General features: G+C 38.0%; 1 protein-coding gene across 4 annotated transcripts in view; it reads right to left on the bottom strand.

The window, feature by feature from the left end:
• Window positions 1–18,517, bottom strand: part of Ptprz1 (protein tyrosine phosphatase, receptor type Z1) — a 182,619-nt gene that overhangs the window by 31,300 nt on the left and 132,802 nt on the right. For all 4 annotated transcript variants that reach the window (XM_087656159.1, XM_087656160.1, XM_087656161.1 and 1 more), the window contains 3 exon segments: window positions 15,884–16,028; window positions 6,169–6,260; window positions 216–301 (listed from right to left, as the gene is read on the bottom strand). In XM_087656159.1, the coding sequence (XP_087512285.1) occupies window positions 216–301; window positions 6,169–6,260; window positions 15,884–16,028 (323 nt within the window).

The following is an 18,517-nucleotide window of genomic DNA, read 5'->3' as shown; positions in this document are numbered from 1 at the left end:
TCTATGCTCACTTTTAAAATAGAAAGTCAAGTTTCTAAGTTCTATTGCAACTAAAACACATCTCCTATGCACATATGTAATTATAAACTTGATATCATATATTTTCCTGAGAACAAAATTGGTTTCAATGCCTTCGCATCATGAATTAGCTTCGTGATGAATCATAGAAATGCATTGTATTTGATATTATTAGAACAGACATATTTAAATCATACCTCAAATTCTTCAGTGAACCCATTACTTGCATGTAAGTCTGCTACGTGCTTTGGAAAATGCTTTATTGGAATTGCTCCAATATCATCTAAGTGAATAAAATAAACACATTAGAGAGGATAACAGTAGAAATTACTATCTCTTCTACTATAAAGTATTGTTTAAAATAACTTCAAAATTCAGCCATGATGATCCAACTAAATTGCGATTACCAAATTCATATATTTTATTGTAGAATTGGATTTGATTATAAATTTTGTCCTCATATACTTTAAAGAGAAACTAATTTCTTTGCAATGTTAGTTTATAAATAACCCTAAAACCATACTTCTTAACATTGTGGTCATCTCATTTTGGACAATTTTGTTTAATGTGAATAAAAGTTGTATATAAATTCTGGCAAAAATATGCAGAAGTCGTATATTAATTTACTTATTTAACACGTTTATGTATTTGTATTTATGGTTTCAGGGTATAAAAGGTGGCTTAAATTTGTTATATATTGCACTAGCTAGATTGAAATTTGCCATCGTGCTTCATTCTCCCAAGTGGAGGATTTGAAGCATTGTACCAAAATCTCCAGCAAAATTTTCAATCAATTACAGTGCAGTTACAATTGTATAAAGTTACATAGTTCAATGTCTTATTATCTTATTTTTATGATAAGATATGTACGTGTTTATACATGAAAATATTTCTTCCCTCTCTCTACATGTAAGAAAAAGCATTGATTTGAAGGGTATTCATGAATAATCAAGCATGGGATAATTGAAGGAAAACTTTGGAATCTTTTCATCTGTAAAGTTTCAAGAATTTTAACTTGAAAATGTACTATGTACATGAAGCTGTGAATCTGTTAACTTATTTGTAAGGGGGCGAATTCTTTTAAGTAGCCTTGTACTTTCCTTTTCTTTTCTGGGAAAGATTTTTTTCTAAGATTAAACATAGTAGTTTACCGTATACAGTTTCACAAGCGATTTTTCTAACAAGGAACCGTCAAACACATTTCACTAGAAATAGTTATTTGCAGTAACAGATGTTCAGCATTTCGGCCTTCTAAAAATTTTAAGCTTCAGTTAGTAAGAATTTGTTGATTAAAAAAAAATTAGAATCCATCTGTTCTTCCTCTTAGGTGGGTGGACTTGAATACTAACGTTGAATTAGCCAGTGAAGCTTGAGAAGTACCTAGGTGTAATTTCACCTTCACACCTATAGAAAGAGCTTGCTTGAAAGTAGCATTTATAATTAGGTAAGAAAACAAAAATGATTTGTCACCCCTAAATCATTAGTCTCTACGAATGTCCTTTAGACCCACCGGTCCCCGAGCCTTGTGCCCAGCCAACCCATCACTGCAGATACATCAAGCATTTTGGTAAGTCCCTTAATAATTGGTCTGAAGTGAGACTGGGATATCTCTTCACTTCCTAGTTTTACACAAAGACAAAAACACTTCCATGATCAAGGGTGGGTGACTGTTCCAGACCGAGCGAGTGAGAGGACCTGTCTTTGATTACTGCTCTTTTGACATCCAAAAGGCAGGATTTGGGAATTCTTAGACAAGTCCTTGATTTTGAATTGCTGTATTTTATTGATAGTAAGGCATCATGCTGGACTCTGGCTAATATTAGAGCTAATCTGAATGCCCATGATAATGGGGTAGGTAAAGCAAATGTTTGGAAGTGAGGAAAACCACAATTCCACAGACAGCTAGGAGTTTGCAGTCTCAAGACCCTGAAAGTGTTCCAGGGTTCTACGCTCTATGAAAGCAACCTCATAGACTTAATATAAGCTAGAAGAATAGAAAGCTACTTCTATGTATAGAAAGAACAAAATTAACACTACATATTCTAGGTAACGTAAATGCTGGCAGAAAGAAACATGTAAAGGAAACAATCGTTTTATATTTTGTTAATGGGATTTCAGAAGATAACAACATGCAGAATCCAGGTCTCTGGCAGCAATTGTGGAGCATTTAAACAGTCTGGAACAAAACTTATGCAAATGACCACATGAAAGACAAGACTCTTTTTCTTGCCCTGGTTTAAAAAACCTTGTCACTATTATTGTCTCTATCTTCATATTCTTCTTCCTCTGCTTGCATATTTCTTTAAAAAAATCCCCCTTTCTTTTAAAATATTTTTCAAAGTTCTTGAGATTATAATATTGTTTCCCATCCCTTTCCTCCCTCTAAATCCTCCTGTGTACACCTCCCTTGCTCTCTTTAATTGCTTTTGTTGTTAGTGGTGGTGGTGGTGGTGGTGGTGGTGTGTGTGTGTGTGTGTGTGTGTGTGTGTGTGTGTGTGTGTGTGTATTAGTATTCTTAAACACACAGATACAACCTGCTTAGAATGTACAAAGTTACTTGTATAGATATATTTTCATGGTCGACCAGTGTTAGGATAACACACGGATGTGATATGTTCTTCCCCGGAGAAGTCTATTTTACCAGGTTTCATTGTACCTTGGTTGCCTGTAGTTACTTTTGTAGGACTGAGGCCCCATGAGCCTTCTGTCATCCATGTTATCATGCCTATTGCTCTTCTCCTTGTTCAGCTCATGCTTACGCAGTCATGTTGATGAGACGCTTGTGTATAGCTTCTGCCGTATCTTAGAGACATGGTCTCACAACAAGCCCCCTGTTCCTCTGGCCCTTAAAGTCTTTCTACTACCTCTCCTACAATGCTACTTGAGCTTTAGGTGCCAGAGTTGTGTGGTAGCCCTGTCAGTGGGAACTGGGCTCACAGCTCTGCATTTTGATCAGTTGTAATTCTCTCTAATGGTCTCTATCTGTTGCAAAGACAAGTTTTCTTGATGAGGGGTGAGGATTCCACTTATCTGGCTAGACTCTGGAGAAAGATGTGACTATTTTTCCTTAGCCCTTTGTATTCTGAAAAGTTATAATGTATAATGTCATCACACAAATGGCTGTGATTTTGGTCGCAGAGGGAAAAACTTTAGGGTCAGGGAGTGATTGCATCTAAATGATCTTGTCCATGTAAATGTTGATATAATAGACAATTAAAAAAGTTCAATTATTCAAGATGTGGAAACTTTCAAGCAACTATACATTCTTAGTATTCCTGTCCTTCCCCTCCCTTAGTACAACAAATACGGTTTTATGGTGTTTGTGTCTGTGTGCACTCCAATGTTAAGAAACATTTTCACATAAACACAGACGATCAAGAAATGCTCTCGGGTTGGGGATTTAGCTCAGTGGTAGAGCACTTGCCTAGGAAGCGCAAGGCCCTGGGTTCGGTCCCCAGCTCTGAAAAAAAATGCTCTCTCCTCTTAAGTTTTATGCTAACTAGACACACCTAGCATCATTTGAGAGGAGGGACTCTTGAGCACTGGGAAAACATCTCTATAACATTGGCCTATACACGGCAAGTCTGCCAACACATTCATGATTGAAATGGGTGGGAGATCACAATGGGTAGTTGGACTGGTTGTCCTGAGCTATAGAAGAAAGCAGGCTGAGCATGCTATGAGGCACAATTCAGTAAGAAATGTTTCTCCATGGCTTCTACTTTAGTTCCTGCCAACAGATTCTGGCCTCGAGTTCCTGCCCTGACTTCATTCAGTGATAACTATTATTACCTGGTTGAAGTAAACCCTTTCCTTCCCAAGCAGTTTCTGGTCACAGTGTTTTGTCACTGAGTTAGAAACCTCAACTAAAAAAGAAATTGGTACCAGGCTCATGAGATTGCTGAGAGAGGCATGACCATGTTTTGGGGAGTCTTGGGAAGGGTTTTGGAATTTGGGGCTAGAAAAATCACTAAGTGTTCAGACCATAATGACCTATTGTGAGTATTGGTTGGTTATGCTGGGAGCCGTGTAGACAATGGAGGGAGGTCCAGCTTGTGAAGTTTCAGAAGGAAATTTGAGAGCCCCTCAAGGACTCTTTGAAGAATGTTTCAACATTTTGAGTGAGGTATCTGAGGTTCTGGTCATCTCAGGCTGGAAAATTGTCTGTGATTAAGAAGAGACCAGCATCACTAAGGCAAAAATTCTTCTGGGAAGTGTTTCCTTGAATCAACAAGCAGAAGCTGTAGTTCAGAACAAACCTAGGCTCTGCTTTTGCTGGCAGCCAAGCTTGGTAACATGTAAAAGTTTTCCCATGTGGCTCTAGTTGTGAAGAAATGAAAGGATCAAAAAGGCACTGTGAGGGGACCAGGTGAAGATGTAGCCTTAGTTAGAGCAGAGACTCTAGCACGTTGGAGACACCATTACCGTGAGATGACCTCCAAGGGCAGCAGCAGGTGAGGATGAGAGCCAGAATGAGCCTACAAGACAAGTTGCATGTGCTACGGATGACAGAACCAGAGAAATGAAGCTGTCAATATCCTTTGGAACCCAGAACAACATAGTCCCAGGAGTTTGACACTGAACTTTATACCATTAGACTTGGATTTTGCCTTGATCTAATTCTAACTGTGCCCCGATCTTCTTTTTTGAAATAAAAATGGAACTTATTTTTTAATTTTCCAGGAGCCTACAATCAAAACACCTTTGGGAATTTAGAGATATTTCGAATATTTTAGAGTGGCTTTGAACTTTAAAAGAGGCTGAACTTTTAAAGAGTCTGAGTTTTTAAAGACTGTGGAACTTTTAAAAGTTAAAATGTTTTAAATTGTCTTATTCATATGAACATGATATCTTGGCGATAACAAGGAAGAGAATGTTATAGTATGATGGTTATGTGTTTGGATGTCAAGTTGAGAAGGGGGCAACTGTCCTGGTTAATTTTATGGTATTTTGACTCAAACTAGAGTCATCTGGGAAGTGGGAACTTAGTTGAGAAAATGCCCCTTTAAGATTGGCCATTTGCTTGATTGATCATTGAAGTAGGAGGACTCAGTCCACTGTGGGTCATGCAAGCATTGTGTAGGTGATCTGAGTTGTATAAGAAAACAGGTTGAGGAAGCCATGAGGAGCAAGCCAGTAGGCGATGTTGCTCTATGGTCTGTCTTCAGTTCTTGCTTTTAAGAGTTCCTGCCTTGATATCTTGCCAGGACTTCTCTCAATGATAAACTGTGACCTGAGCATTGTTAGATAAAATTAATCATCCCCCCCCCCAGTTGCTTTTGGTTACGGTGTTTTGCAATAGCAATAGAAACCCTAACTATTACAGAAATTTCATTTTAGCTTTATTCCTGTTTTTCTTTTCTTCTGTCCAGATTTCTGACCATTTTGCTTAGGTTTCCTCTAATGCAATAGAAATGAGTGTGAGCTTTATTGTGCCGGTTAGCTTTTGTCTACTTGACGCAAATGAATCACCTTGGATGAGAGAACTTTCGGTGAGGAATTGCTTCCACCAGACTGTGCTCTGGGCATATCTATGGGGAATTTTTCTAAATTAATTATTGATCGGAAAGAGACCACCCTACCGTGGGCAGTACTTCCTCCACCCCAGAGGTGGTCTTCGGTTGTATAAAAAGAAAAGAAAGAAAAGTGAGCAAGCTGTGGCGAGGGAGCAAGTAAATGGCGTTCTTCCATGTTCTCTGTTTCAATTCCTGCCTCCCAGTGACTGCCTTGGGTTCACATCCTGATTTCGCTCAATGATGAACTGTAAGCTGAAGTAAACCTCCTCCCTCCATTTTTTTTTCTGTCATGGCTTTTAATCTCAACAACAGAAACCCAACTAGGATAGATATTTTCTACTAATATTAATTGCTAGTGAATTTTCTACATATTAAACAAGAATGATTACAAATTAGTTTGCCATATCACCTCTGTGGCTAAGAATAGTTGAAATTAATGAGAACAATCTATAAGATTGGTTGCCTGATACATGATAGAACACTTCTTTTAGTGACAGATGTTTACTCGCGTACATTATAAATATTTGGAAAATATTCCAATAAAGGCAAACCTTCCTTCATCATTCTTTTCTTTCAATACATACCATAAAATAATATACACCAGAGAGTTCATAAATACTCTCTAGGTCATTACCTGAAATTGGAAAGATGGGTGTTGGTGGTGTAGATATTACTCGAGGGGATGTATTGTCTTCTAAATAAAAGTGAGCCGTCTGGAAGCATTTTCTGGGAAGAAAGGAGAAAGAGCACATAAGACGATGACATCTAAGCTTCTTGAAAATTTCAGCGGAAGTATCTAGATTGCAACAAACATGGATCCATGGCCAGGGGAGTAACTATTGCATCTATGTCTGTTTTCATAAAGCAGAAATAAGGAAGCGTTTCATGTCATGGAGTTTGTCTCACTTTTACCAGCACCAGATGCAGAGGAGTGAGCAGATACCAGACAAGCAGAGGTAGCATTTGAAGAGGTGCTTGGTACCAAATACTACTTTGCAGATGCAGGAACCATCGGTGCCTCAGGCGCTCTTCCTTATTGACATATACCAAAGCATTTTGCCAACTTGGCAGGACATGAGTTGGAAGTAAAGATAGTGCCCATGGAATGTTCCTAAAACAACTGTATCCTCCGGAACATATTCAGATGGGCAGAAAAGCTATGTCTGGATAGAAGTGCAATTCCACAGTGGCATCGCTTTGAGAAAAGAAGGCAGCTTTTACTGTTCAGTAATGCGGCAGTGGTGGAACTTAAGAGGATAATGAGCACACAAGCAAAAGTAGAAGTGATTTTTACTTCTGACAGATGCTAGTTCTGTTGACGAGCATGTGGAGAATGAATATATTTAGAATCCATGTCAGTTGTGACCTACAATGTCACCTGCATCTATTTTCATTCAGATAATAAGAGTAACATCTGGTGAGAGCACACTACACAGTGCCGAGCGGAGCAAAGACACAACTGCTGCTATACAATAAAGCAAGCCATCCCGTAATTTGAGAAATTTAGGTAATTAAAGCGGCTAATGACTCTTTTTGACATGCGTTATTTTATTTAAGTTAGTCACGAATGGTTGAGTTTCAACAGAAGTATCTACGGGAAAATGTTAATCTTATTTTCCATTTTAAAGCTTCAAGCTACACGTTATTAATCCTAACGAGCTTTAACATGACATTTGTTCTTATTCAGTGACCTCCTAAATCTCAGTATTTTTCCAGTAAATCAGTTCCCTGGATACAATTCTTGAACGGCCTCCCGCCATTGTTAGAATCATATTGTTATCTCGGCAAGGGCTGGAAGGTCCTGGCTTTCACCAATTTTTGTCACTTCACTGCCAGTAACCCCTTCATCCAGCAGGTTTCTGTTCTCTCTCTCTCTCTCTCTCTCTCTCTCTCTCTCTCTCTCTCTCTCTCTCTCTCTCCTCAGAGAAGCCATATTTGAATCACTTTAGAAACTTGGGTACTCCCTCTTCCTTTGCACACATGCCTCTTTCCTATTATTTTTGCATCCTCCCGATTCCCCTGAGGGTCCTGGATATCTCTGTCACTATTATTCTCCCCTTTGTTTGCTCTGTGGCACATGTTTCTATTAAAAATAAATAAAAATTCTCCTCTACTTAGAATGGGACTATATCTGGATAAAGTCATTGTTAAGTTGAAGAACATCACGAGTTGAAAATGCATCAAGTACACACCCACGCCCCCGTGCAGCATAACTTAGCAACGGTCCAAGCTAGAGTGTTGCTTATGTGCTTCTGTGCTAATGTGGCTGACTGGAAATTCTGAGTCATTATCACTGCCCAGCAACGCAAGAGAAGAGTAAACTTCATGTGACAAGTCCAGCGGGATAAATCAAATTCCTAATTTAAGGTACACTTTCTACTGAATGTGAACTCCCTTGTCAGTGTGCTAAAGACAAAAATGGTTGAATCATCTGAAGCTAGGAAGCTTATGCATTCGGTTTTATCGTCTTGTTCTGTTTTTACACGTATTTGGTATCCTCACCAAAATATAAGCCAATAATCCAAAATAGGTAATTACTACAAAGTTATTCATTAGGGCCATCATGTTATAGCTACCCCAAGATAACCTTTTAAATGAATGTCATGTAAAAATGTGTATTTATAACGTCTTTTGAAACGTTAATGCCAAGAGAAAAGAAAAACATAAAGTGACAGTGTTCACAGCAAGGCGCTTGGCTCTGAGAGTAGACGCCCATGAAAACAAACACACCTGAGAGAACAGAAGAGCATTTTCCAGAGGAAGTAGCATAAGAAAAAGTGCATAAGGAAGCAGGTGTCAAAGGCACCAGGTGACTACTTCATCTTGGAAAGCAGAGTCTGTACAGTTAAATGAGGAATGGGAAACTTGGCCCGGGATAAAGAAAGTATTAATGACAGCCCACATGAGTGACTCTTAATCCAAACTGGAGCAGTCGGGCAAGCCTGATGTGTATGTAACTATGGCTAGCATGTTCTGACCCTGACATGGAGAGGAAGGACTCGGAATGTGTCACTTCTGGGGCTTCCTGCAGCTCACAGTGGGCACACGGATCGTTTAGCACCATCCCTGGTATTTAGTTCAGGTTCAGTTTGGGATTTTCAGTAACAAGAGGCTCGATGCCACAAACCCTATTTAGGTGCTAAACATTTCTTTCTTCTACTAACTTAAAGCCCATTCTCCCATGAGTATTACTAAATGATACAAAAAGAGTAGGTCTTCCTGCTGTAATGCTGTGCCTACCTTTCCGTTAGTAGCCATCTGCTTGCTAGATTTAGTTCAAATTGGTTCTAGTTCAAATTTTTATATAGTTTTCCGATTATGTGATCCATAATGCTTTAATACTTAAACCTATTTATGTGTGGTCCTTTCTTTTTCTCACTTTCTAATTTGACATTTATAGTCTAATAATCTGCCTAAAAAGCTGGCACTTGAGATTGCCTTGTTCTTGACAACTGGTATCTCTTGCCTGCTTTGAACATGATTCTCCTTGGGATCCAAATGCCTTATTCATCAATAGGCCACCTACACATTGTCTTCAAGCTTCAGTACAACTTGGCGGTATCTACTCTGTGAAATAGCTCTCATCTCCTAAGCAGATTCATCAACCTCAGTTCTTCCATCCACTTTACCGGATACAAATTTTCAGTTTTAGATATAAAAAGTAGTCCATAAAAGACTACTTTGAAAAAAAGAGCCATTGAGTCCAAAAATGGCCTTGAGTTCCTGGGCATTATAGCATTTTAATTACTTTAAATAACTATTCTTTAAGAATAATTTTTTGTAAATAATTGTTCTTTGCTATATCTTTATTAAAAGATAGGGCTGTGTCCCTTGATTTCACACAAACCCAACTCTTAATATAGTGACAAGAATATAATGGTACTCGGTGTTTGTTGAATTAGATGGATGTGTAGTAGTGACTAAATCCTATCAAATGTCATTCGGATGCGTGCTAGAGTCTGTTGTCTGCGACTCAATTAAGATAACTTGAAATTTCAAAATGTTTGAAGGATACAGAAGGAATATATAGCTTTTAAAAAGCTGTATGGAGAGACAAAACAAAACAATGAAAAACTGGATGGATAGATGGTTAAGTGGATGAACAGAGGATGTGCCAGTTCCTGAGAGGATGTGGGGAAGGAAGCATTTAATAGAATATAAAAATGTAAATAAAAACGTTGACCTTGCAATTTGCCATGTTGCTAATATGTGTTATAGGAATTGGGCTAATAACAATTCTGCTAACTCCAAATACATAATGAAATCTTCACTTTTTTTTTTTTTTTGGGTCTTTTTTTTCGGAGCTGGGGACCGAACCCAGGGCCTTGTGCTTCCTAGGCAAGCGCTCTACCACTGAGCTAAATCCCCAGCCCCTTCACTTATTTTTGAAGTCAAGTGGCCTGATTATAATACTTGGCGTTAATTTCCTCAAAACTCTTATAAATCATACCAAAAAAAAATCTTGAATGAGAAAAGAATTAAAATCGCGTAGTTGTTTAGGTACATTTCACACTGCAGTCTTAGGTGGACAGTGACGTTCTACTTGAACGTGGTATGGTAGGGAAAGCCTATATTCAGGCTTGTTAGTATCTCTAAGGTCCCACAAAAATGAATTTAGGGTCAAGAGATAATTTTTATTTCCTTGCCCCATTTTTTTCCCATGGAAAACAACTGTGTCTATGGAATGTCCTGATCCTACACAACTTTTGATGATGTATCTTTCTCCCACACATAAATGTTAGTGTTTTTCATGGTCTAACTCCTTTAAAATGCTCTATTTTTGTAGTTTTCCTTTATTTAAAAAGGGCTATTTACAAATCTTCCCCATGGAAGTAGTTTTACATCTTATAAACTTATGGTGTGGCTCATGTAAATTATACCTTAAAACATCTGGAAAACAATTTCAAGGCATATTACTTAATGTACGACAAGCCCAAGTCTCTATATTCCATCTGTTCCAAACAAGCAGTGAGTGTCTTCACGTTTATGTGCTAAGTGTTGATAACTGTGTCTCCTGCTAATTATCACTCCACCATGCTGAAAAAAGTGATGACTGTTTTAAACTTGTAGACACAGGTTCCATCAATCAATGGTAATCTGATTATTTAATTTACACCTTTCTTTCACAGTATTTAGAATTAAAAGCTGGAAATGTGTAATTATGTCCCTTTTCAGAGTCCTTATACAAATACAAAATAACATTCAGAAGCGTTCACTGACAGACCACCAAAAGAAAGTCTCACGGCACACTTAAAAATGACTCCACAGCCATCACCAATGGAAACAGAGGAGGCACATTCATAGGTCAGAAGTGACATAATCAAAGCCTTCTAATAACTAGAGGTGAGACTGGGAAGGGACTCAGGTTTTACCATCTATAATTCGTTATTCTTCTGATAAACCACTTTCTCCCAGTGTCTGTACAAAGCACAGGTAGACACTCAGGTGAATTTAGACAAAGGATACAACTCACTAACTCCACTTTAAAAATTATATTAGAGACACATTGAAATATTTTTCAGGAATTTTATGACTTTCCCTCCCACATTTAAGTCTATGATCTTGTAAATTTTCTTCACTTATTATTTTGCGTACGTATGCAGGGAGCAGGCACGTTGGAGGTCAGAGGACAAGTAATGGGAGTCAGTTTTCTTTTGTGGATCCCAGGGATTGAAATCAGTGTCTGCTGAGACATGTCGCTGGGATCTCTGATCTTTTTTGAGTTCCTGGGTGTGTGTGTGTGTGTGTGTGTGTGTGTGTGTGTGTGTGTGTGTGTGTGTTTATGAATTATGAAAAAAGGGGCAACTGAAGCATCTCCTATTCACTCGTTCCATTTGGTGAAATGACATTGTCAGTTCATGAGAAAGATTTGGAATTCTTGTCTAAAATTTGGTCACAAATGTAAGAAATCCTTTCTGGGGTCTTCATCCAACTGCATTGCACTGTCTGTTCCTTCTTAGTCCCACAACTAGACTCTTGATCCTTCTAGGTCGGGAAGAAACTCTCAAGTCAGGGAGTGTGAGCCAATCATCTCTGGAAAATTCTTAGGAGAAAATTTACATGGTAGGTCTTTATGACTTCAGGTTACGATCTGCCTTCCTAGACATAATTCCGAGTCATAAGCAGCAACAGAAATGGATGAGGGGGGGGCTTCATCAAAATAAAAACGTTAATGCCTTAAAAGGTATTTTTAAAGATATATCTGCTAAAACGATGTCTATGCACAGAACAGAAAAAAATGTAAATCGGATAGTGGTAGGCGTGGTATCCTGTATGTAACCCGAGAACACCAGAAGGCAGAGACTTGGAAATCCTCAAAGCAAGCTGGCTGCACAGCTGAACTGGGAGACATGGGTTCCACAAAACCTGGGTTCAACTTTGACTCCGTATTTGAGGGAGGAAGATTGAGGAAGACACCAACCGTGAACCTCGGATGTTGCCACATAGGCATACATTCACATCAGCATGGATATCCGCACACATATATGAATGCACAGGCATGTAAATCTACATGCACAAGTGCCTGCATAACACATACACATACACTTGCAAAATAAAATAAAAATAAAATAGCTTGGTTGAAAAATAAGTTGAAAATGATTTGGACACACAGTTGTCTAAAGATATGAAATTGTTGAATAAGCAAAAGAAAAGACCACCTAGCACTATTAGTCACCAAGGACATTCTTTTTTGTTTAATTGGACAGTCTATGTATTTACATTTCAAATGTTATCCCCTTCCCCTGTTCCCCCCTCCAATTCCCCCTTTCCCTGCTTCTATGAGGATGCTCCCCCTCCCACACTCACTCCTACCTCACTGCTCTGGCATTCCCCTACACTGGGGACCTACACAGGACCACAGGCTTCTCCTCCCATTGGTGCCCAACAAGACCATCCTCTGCCACACATGCAGCTGGAGCTATGGGTCCCAACATGTGTGCTCTTTGGTTGGTGGTTTAGTCCCTGGATATTGTTTTTCTTCCTATGGGGTTGCAAACCCCTTCGGATCCTTCAGTCCTTTCTCTAACTCCTCCATAGGAGTCCCTGTGCTTAGTCTGATGGTTAGCTGCAAGCATCCTCATCTGTATCAGTAGGGCTTTGGCAGAGCCTCTCAGGACATCCACATCAAGCACCTGTCAGCAAGTACTTACCAAGGAAATTCTTAAAAGCACTAAAATGTATGGCACTGCCCACTTTAAACAGATGGCTCTTTTGGTCTAGTGGTTTTTTGTTTTTCTTTTTGGTTTTTTAAGTTTAGACACACTAGCTTGGAAAAGCTCACAAGGACTGTGTGTACAACATTTGTTTTTGGTTTTTGTGCCTTAGATTTTCCTTTTTTTTAGTAAACAAAATAATGTCTTTATTTCTTCAACTTAAAATCTGAGAAGAATCTTCTCCTTAAAAGAAGGGGCCCTAAGATTCTATAGTGAAGCACATAGCAGAAGCCTGCCTGCTCCTGCCTGCTCCTGCCTGCTCCTGCCTGCTCCTGCCTGCTCCTGCCTGCCTGCTCCTGCCTGCTCCTGCCTGCCTGCTCCTGCCTGCTCCTGCCTGCTCCTGCCTGCTCCTGCCTGCCTGCTCCTGCCTGCTCCTGCCTGCTCCTGCCTGCTCCTGCCTGCTCCTGCCTGCTCCTGCCTGCTCCTGCCTGCTCCTGCCTGCCTGCTCCTGCCTGCTCCTGCCTGCTCCTGCCTGCTCCTGCCTGCTCCTGCCTGCTCCTGCTCCTGCCTGCTCCTGCCTGCTCCTGCTCCTGCCTGCTCCTGCCTGCCTGCTCCTGCCTGCTCCTGCCTGCTCCTGCCTGCTCCTGCCTGCCTGCTCCTGCTTTGCTGCAGTGAGGTTTCTTTCCTGTGCTTCTTTTAATACTGTCCTTCACCTGTACAGTGCTTTCCTCTGTATGAGCATATTCTCCCTCCCCATCGGCTGTGGCTTTCACAAATAAAAAAAAAATGCTCCCACTTGGTTGACGAAATTATGTTATTAATACATGTATCTAGATTGGAATTTGAATAATTCAGCCAAACCTTGAACAAGAGAATGTTGTGGTTTGGCACAGTTTCCCACACCCAAAGTGTTTTACAATCAACTTAAAAGTTAGGTTTTCTAGAGAGTTGCTTTCATGCAGACATGACCAAGACAGATATCTCACAACATGGAGTAGGTTTTGAAGGGGGTTGGCAAAGGGCAGACTCTTTTTTTTTATTCCACCACATTTAATAGACAAAATACATACACAAAAGCCCCAATGTGTTCATCTTTTAACTGCACCCTGTACCCAAAGTTCATGAAATAATGTTTTGCGAGGAAAAGAGAAATATCTGACTGATAAGGATAAAACTGTTTTGACAATTTTATATGTTTTTCCTGACAATAGATATGGGATGATCCACACTAACAAGTTAAAAACACTCAGATTTTAGTTTCCCAGGAACCATCAAACCATATTAAGCCCAATGAATTTAAATTTGAGCAAGATAACATAGATCAATTGGTAGACATTATCAAACTTACTCTAATTCGTTTACGTAAAAATCAACTACCATTTTATTAGAGTTCAACGTTAGCACTATTTAATATGAAACATGATTTGTTATAGCTTCCATCTTTTGTTGAATTTGTCTAAAACAAATTATTATTTATCCAAATAGTTCTTTTTGTAGGGAAAATCAGATTAGACAAAAAGGAGCAAACTGCATAAACTGACTATAAAGATATGCTCAAAATTTTGGGCAACAAGTCTAGTGAGAGGGATTGAAAGCTCAAACGAATGCTGGTTGAATAGCATTTATGGCTCTGTGACATGCTCAGAGTCTGTTAGCCATGGCATCGCTATACAAAGTGACAGTAGTCACTAGAGCACAGACAGAAGGAAGAAGCTTTGCATCTTGTTGACTAAACGGGTTTCTAACAAAAAGCCCGATCTGTTGGTATATCCTGAAGTCTACTCTGTTGCGTAAAGGGAGTCAGATGTGAGACACAGTTGGTCTTAGAACTGTTCTGTTGTAGCTCCATACACCAAGCTACCTGCTGTCAACAACATCGAGCTGTGTACAGTCAACCTTGAGCTACATAAAATGACAAGCGTGCGTCATCACTGACTTGGGCATACTCGGTTCACTTTATTCAGCTTCCTGGATGTGCCCGTGTCCCCTGCCCGGAATGCCCTCAACTTCATCTCTAATTCCAAAAGCACATGCAGGGCCAGTCCAACATTTTGTTTTCCATTTAACTCTGCAAGTCTCCATTGCCTAAGGTCTCCCGTTCTCTGATCACTCCACGTTAGATTTCAGCTGCTAGCCATGTATGTTTGTGTAATATTTAAAAAGTTTTTTCCACAGAAAAGTATTGTTTCTCAGTAAGCATGAGTTCCTTAAAAGCAATGATACTTATTCAAAATTTACTATTTTTATATTTCCCAACAGTAGTTGACACAGTCATTAACCAGGTACATGGGAAACAGTTAATAATTATACTGAGGGGAAAAAAAAACATTTGTGGGTGACAATTAAAGAGCAATTTGAAATTATAGAATGATGCTACTTAGCCGAAAGAAGTTAATTTAGATCTCCTGAACACAAATCTCCCCCAGAACAGCATAAATTACTAAGCAGGGCAATTTCTTGGCTTATAGATGGGAATTCCCATACCACCATCGAGTTTTTGTTTTTCCAAGAACCAGTTTTTTGACTTGTGTCCTTGGTAATTTCATGAATTAGTTGTCTGTTCTGCTTGGGACAAGGGAAGGAGCTTTTAAAAGAGGCAACTGCCCTGGTTCTTTAAACATCTTGAAGGATTAGTGAAAATCACGAAGGCATATTTCATCTTCAAAGCCAATTAAAAAGATCTTTTTAAATAAATGCCTTTGTATCTTACCACAGTCATTTCCCATGACTCTGTGTTTTAGTTGCTTTTGTGTATAGGCTACTATTTTTCATTACTATTTGCAGCTGGCGGTTGTCTTATATAATTTTATTTAAATATCTTTTCATATAAAATTGGTTTCATAAAGAATAACTTTTGTATTTGTAAGAATTGATAGAAAATCTTCTCACTTATGGTAAATGCTATGATGATATTAGGTTGTTAATTTGATTAAAGTGAAAATACAGTTGTCAAGACATCCTAATAAACATGAACTAAAAATCAAAGTTCCTCCATTTAAAAAAAAATCAAAGTTTCCTTCCTTTAAGTACAGAAACATCAACCTTTAGGTTCATATGTTTACCTTATTCGGAGATGAATACATCAATGACAGATTTAATGTAAAAAGAATTTTGAGAATTTGGAGCTCTTTCAGATTAAATATAGGCAGAAGTCTGAGCTTTAATAATACAAATTTCCAAAAACACTCAACTTACCTCCAGTAGATGAGAATACCAACAAGAACCACTAGACAGATAAAAGTCAGGGCAGACACGATCACAAGGGGTATAACCGCCTTCTTCTCAGACTCCAACCCCTCAGCTAGACCAATACGAGACTCATGGCTACTATTACTGGCCTCTGTAGTCGGAGAAAATTGAGAGAGTTGAGTTTTAAGATGAAGGAAAAATCATGGCATTTTCCAAACTGATTAAGAGCAACCTGCATTGTTGCTACTTACCTTTAAAATTATGACTCTATGGGGCAAAGGCTGTCTATATATCAGTTTAAGTAAAATAAAGTTTAACAATGAAGGCAAGATATTAGAGATATTAAGAAAAATAAACTGAAATCGTTAGATGTGGGGGTGTTGTAACAGGATCTGGAAACAATGCTGATTGGATAAAATTGCTTGAAGAGAAACTGAAGAGTCAGCATTAGAAAATAACTGTTAAAAGTAAAGGTTAGGAAAACAGTGTTATTTACTAAGTTATCCGGTATAACCTTGATGTTCTAACATTAATTTAATGTGTTTATTTTAACCTTGTAATTTAGTAAACAATTAAAAAAATTGATAGTGCCTCTTCAATCAAGCAGACTTTCAATTTTAAACATGGGTTGATTTTATGTATTTTCAAAATTATTTTTTTAGTTTTCATTGTGAATTTCATGCACACATATTACGTGTTTTGATCGGATCTGTTTTCAGATTCTTTTCTGCATGAACGTCATTCCACGTGAACTTAAAAAAATTAAATGCCCTAGTAAATTGCTTTCAAACACACGTGTGGACTAAAAAAAAAAAAAAAAAAAAACAAAAAACTGCAGACAACTTGAATTAATCTAAATGGTGGGGAACCACTAATTTTATGTCCAATTGAGTACTGATTGCACAAGAACAAATTACTGTAACTATGTTACCTTTCCAGGTTGTCAAAAAACAACTTGAGAACTGTGAACGCTTTCCTCTGCTTTGAAGGGTGTTTGGTGGAAAGTGAAAACAATTGTTCACTAGAGCTCTTCCAAGTCTAGGTGACCCTGGTTGCTTTCTGTACAGGTGCTTAGAGAGCCAAATTGAAGGTCCCATCAAAGTCTTCATATTTCCAGCACTTGATACAATTCATATTTTACACCAAATGCTTTACTGACAGGAAACACGAAACTTTAATTTCAATATATGATACCATTTAAAATTTGGGAGAATTCCTATAAACGCACACATATACATTACAACATAGCTAACTGTGGTTTAACACAACAGCTTCCCTCTGTAACTAGAGTTGAGGACATAGGGTTAAGAACTGAATTCATTCATTTAGAATGGACACCAAAGAAATGTAATGGTAGCTGTGTTTCCCCGGAACTGACATTCATAGATGTATTTGCTAAAAATATGGAGTTCAAGGATGTGTATATAAAAGTCATATATATATACATACATATATGTATATGTATACATATATGTATATATATATATATATATATAAAGTAAAATATCTTAAACAACCCATATTTATGTTGTAGTTAATATTCTCATGAAAAAGGCCGAAGTTCTACTTTTTAACTTAGGTCATTGATATGTTCTTAGGTCATTCATATGTTCTGGTTATTATGTCTGTGGAAACTCATGTGGACCCACAAATAATCGATGATCAATACAGCAAAATGTCCTATAGCATTTAAAATAACATCTTCCTTTTCCCATGGCTTTCCACATTTTTTCCTTTTATAACTATTACCTAAATGGACAGAGTTTATGAGGAATAAATGAAATAACCTGTTTTTCAAAACCTTTGGGGCCCAGTAATGACAAACGATGGTTACTATTCTCTATATCATTGGCTCTAAACTATAACCCACAGGACAGGAGCAATGGCGTTACCTGTAGTTTTTACATGCAAATATGGGGCCTGCCGAAACTCAGTAGAATGTCTGAATCAGGTTCACGTTCGAGTTTAAGAACAAAAAAGTATGTGTTAATGAAGTTTTATAACTTTAATGGCCATGTAGGTGCATTGTAATATGTATATATATAATTATATATAGATGTGTATAGCTAAATATTTAACTTATACATATGCATAGCCACATATGAAATATGTCAGATCATACATGTGATGTATATGAGAAATATATAACTTGAAAATATATAACATAAATGCACATTCATATGCATGGATTATAAACATACTCTCTATCATCTATCTATCAATCATATATCTATCATCTATGTATCTAACTATGTATCTATCTATATATGTAACTTTCTAGCTCTCTAATATATTATCTATATCTGTCATCCATCTATCTATCTATCTATCTATCTATCTATCTATCTATCTATCTATCTATCACCTTCTCTGTGGACTTTTCTCATATGTTCTCTGGAAGATGTGAGTTTGCACTCTGTTACTGAGTAGTTAGAATGAGTCTATGGTGTGTACAAATTATTGAAGCCTAGGCATTTTGTAGAGGATGGCATATTTTGTGAAAGTACAGTCTGCTAGCTGCTTTGTGTGCTGTTGAGTATAACATTTATTTCCATTTATCAGAGACTAAAATGTTTGCCTTGATAGAACTTAGTAGGTGGGTTATTTAAATGACAATGATGCAGTTAAGCAAATAAAGAG

Source organism: Rattus norvegicus, chromosome 4, assembly GCF_021556685.1.
Source record: "Rattus norvegicus strain SHRSP/BbbUtx chromosome 4, alternate assembly SHRSP_T2T, whole genome shotgun sequence".
Taxonomy (NCBI): domain Eukaryota; kingdom Metazoa; phylum Chordata; class Mammalia; order Rodentia; family Muridae; genus Rattus; species Rattus norvegicus.
Note: the sequence above shows the minus strand (reverse complement) of the source record. Positions and strands in the feature narration are given on the sequence as shown.